Raw genomic sequence first — 3,007 nt, forward strand, 5'->3', positions numbered from 1 at the left:
ATAGCTGGCCAATCAGAGCACACTTCGCTTTTCAGACCGATGAGCTTGGTAAAAATCGACGCGTTTCAGAAAGGCGGGGCATAGAGGAGGAACAATAATGTACAGTATGTGGAAAATAATGTGTTTTTTTTACCTTAAACCGCATAAACACATTTCATTACACCAAATACACAAAATAATGTTCTTTTTAGCAACATCATATGACCCTTTAACATTATATTTTTTATAGCACAGTTCCTTTATTTTATAACTGGAATGTTTTCAAATATATTTCTTACAGAGGGAAGAGAGGAGATATTGAACCTAAATTGCAATGTTATAAACTTCATCCACTGCATAAAAGAAAAATGCAATCTGGATCCCCAAGGTAACTTAAAGTATGCTTCAGCTCAGGTCAAATATGGGTTAATATTGAAGATGAATTTAATTGAGTTACTTAAAAGTTTAATGTAACATTAATTTCAATGGTTAAATTATATTCTTAAATTTTTGAAGCATACGTACGTTGTCTCTGCCTGTGCAAAACACTACACTCTTAAAAATAAAGGCGCTTAAATAGTTCTTCACAGCGATGCCATAGAAGAACCATTTTGGTCCCACAAAGAACCCTCAAAGGTTCTTTAAAGAACCATCTCTTTCTTACCTTTTTAAAAAAAAAATAACCTTCTTTCGCCACAAATGCTCTTCAGATGTTAAAGGTTCTTTATGGAACCATTTAGACAAAAAGGTTCTTCTATGGCATCGTGAAGCACTTTTATTTTTAAGAGAGTAGGGGTTTGTAGATGCTTGCTGTGGCATTGCTATGTAGTTTATAAGGTGCTCCCAGTGGTTTTTAAAAAACACTGTGAAGTTTTATTCTTAGGGTCTGGGGGTTGTTCAACTCCAAGCAACACTAAAAAACAGAAACACACTTGCTAAGCTACTAGCGGTTAATTTGAAGCTGAACAGACTCAGTGTAAGTGATCTAAAAAAAGAACTGTTCTCTGTAGAGACTGTGGACTTGATGGACAGGATGGGAGAGCTGGTGAACTTGGCAGAGAGAGCACAGAGCAACGACCTCGTCAGCAGTTTGCTGAAGGAGAGAGAGAGCTATATTCCATTACATGTATCACGTGAGTTTGCCCTCACCTACTTCAAGTACATCAGATACCACAACAACTATGGAAAATCAGTAAAAACTGCTTTGTATGTTCCCTTGTGCAGGAGGTGAAGGCAGTGAAGGTCCAAAGTATACTGCAGTGTTTGACTTTGGGACAAGTTACCCTGAGCTAGCAGGCAATGCTTCTATTTCTCATTTGTTCATCTATAATTTATTAAAAAGGAAGAATTTGATATCAAGAAAAACACTCCTTGCTACTTCTTTTCATCGTATTGTTCTTTAAAAGGAATTTCCCACAAATCTAAAAAAAATGAATTTGACATGTTCACTAGCAGAAATATAAGATTTTTGTTATGGATATTACATAGTAGGTTCTCTATTTAATCTAATCTGTTTTTCTGCTAAATTTAGAGATTCTGAGAAAACTGTCAAATCCTTCAAAGGAGAGGGACAAAAGGGGTGGAGCATCTAAAAGAGGAGTAAGTCAAAACCGCATCAAAGCTGCAGTCAACTTTAAGAAAGCCATCACAACACCTCGGAGCTGAAGAGTCCCTTCTCTTTCCCTGTGCTCTTTAACATATTGTTAATATTTTATTTATAGAATTCATTGTATGACTCCTGTAGGACTTGAAGACTGGAGGAATAAATTAAATTTTAAAATACACTATATTGCCAAAAGTATTGGGACACCCCCTTCTAATGAACAGGGTTGACTACTTTGGTAATTTCCATGAGTACAAATCTTAATGTTTAAGCATAATGATATTCTAGGTAATTGTGTGCTTTTAATTTTATAGCAAGAGTTTGGACAGGACCCTTTTCTATTCTAACATGACAATGCCTCTGTATATAAGGCAAGGTTCAAAAAGAAATGATTGATTAAGTCAGTGTGGAAGAACTTGACTGGTCTGCAGAAAGCCAAGTCCTAATCCCAGCTGAGCATCTCTGGTGTGACTTTATATGCAGACCTTGAGCCAAAAACTCATCACTAAACACCAATGGCTTGTACATATGGGTGCAGTCATTTTAGACACTTCCAAAACTGTTGCAACAGAGATGGAAATACAAATTTTAAATACAATAATTATGTGTTCCATCTTACGTTGCCACCGTTTTGGAAGTGACTTTTTCTGTTCTAAAGAAGGGGGTATCCCAATACTTTTGTTCATATAGTTTATGTACAAGTCATTGGTGTTTGGTGATGAGTTTTTGGCTCAAGGTCAGCATTTAAAGTCACACCAGAGGTGTTCAGCTGGGATTAGGACTTGGCTTTATCATTTTTTATCATTGGCTGAAATCAATCATTTCTTTTTGAACCTTGCCTAATACACAGAGGCATTGTCGTGTTAGAATAGAAAAGGGTCCTGTCCAAACTGTTGCTATAAAATTAGAAGCACACAATTCCATAGAATATCATTATATGCTTAAACATTAAGATTTGTACTCATGGTAATTACTAAAGAAGTCAAGCCTGTTTATTAGAAGGGGGTGTCCCAATACTTTTGGCAATATTAAAATGTGACACTGTTTCACAATATCACAGACTTTACTGTATCAAATAAATGCATTTATTAAAATAAATCTTACTGACCCCAAATTTGATATATATTAGATGTAACATTTAGATGTAGCCTAACGTAATGCGATATATATATATATATATAATTTTTTTTGTTTGTTTGTTTTTTTATACAACAGTTCGTTCTGGTTCTCAAATCTGATTGGTTGAGAACCGTGCGATATCGTACTGGTATCGCTACAGGAACGCCCTTTCACAATTTTGTATCACTCCGCTTGTTCTAGCCGGGTCTATGTTTTTTTTTTTTTATTCACTGAGCTAATGGTAGAGTACGTTAGTTAATATAAGAAGAAACGACTAGCTTCGCGGTCTCTCTCTCATTTGGATGC

The 3,007-nt window shown here is 35.6% G+C and overlaps 1 protein-coding gene across 1 annotated transcript in view; it reads left to right on the top strand.

Annotated features, from left to right (window-relative positions):
• Positions 1-1,644, top strand: part of LOC107724906 (uncharacterized protein CXorf65 homolog) — a 3,951-nt gene extending 2,307 nt beyond the window's left edge. The window contains exons 2-5 of the mRNA XM_016534006.1: positions 281-367; positions 990-1,112; positions 1,204-1,275; positions 1,511-1,644. Coding sequence (XP_016389492.1) covers positions 281-367; positions 990-1,112; positions 1,204-1,275; positions 1,511-1,644 — 416 coding nt within the window. The remainder of the gene's footprint in view (positions 1-280; positions 368-989; positions 1,113-1,203; positions 1,276-1,510) is intronic.
• Positions 1,645-3,007: the final 1,363 nt, after the last annotated feature.

This window comes from Sinocyclocheilus rhinocerous, unplaced genomic scaffold (genome assembly GCF_001515625.1).
Source record: "Sinocyclocheilus rhinocerous isolate Xijiao unplaced genomic scaffold, SAMN03320098_v1.1 scaffold515, whole genome shotgun sequence".
Lineage (NCBI taxonomy): Eukaryota > Metazoa > Chordata > Actinopteri > Cypriniformes > Cyprinidae > Sinocyclocheilus > Sinocyclocheilus rhinocerous.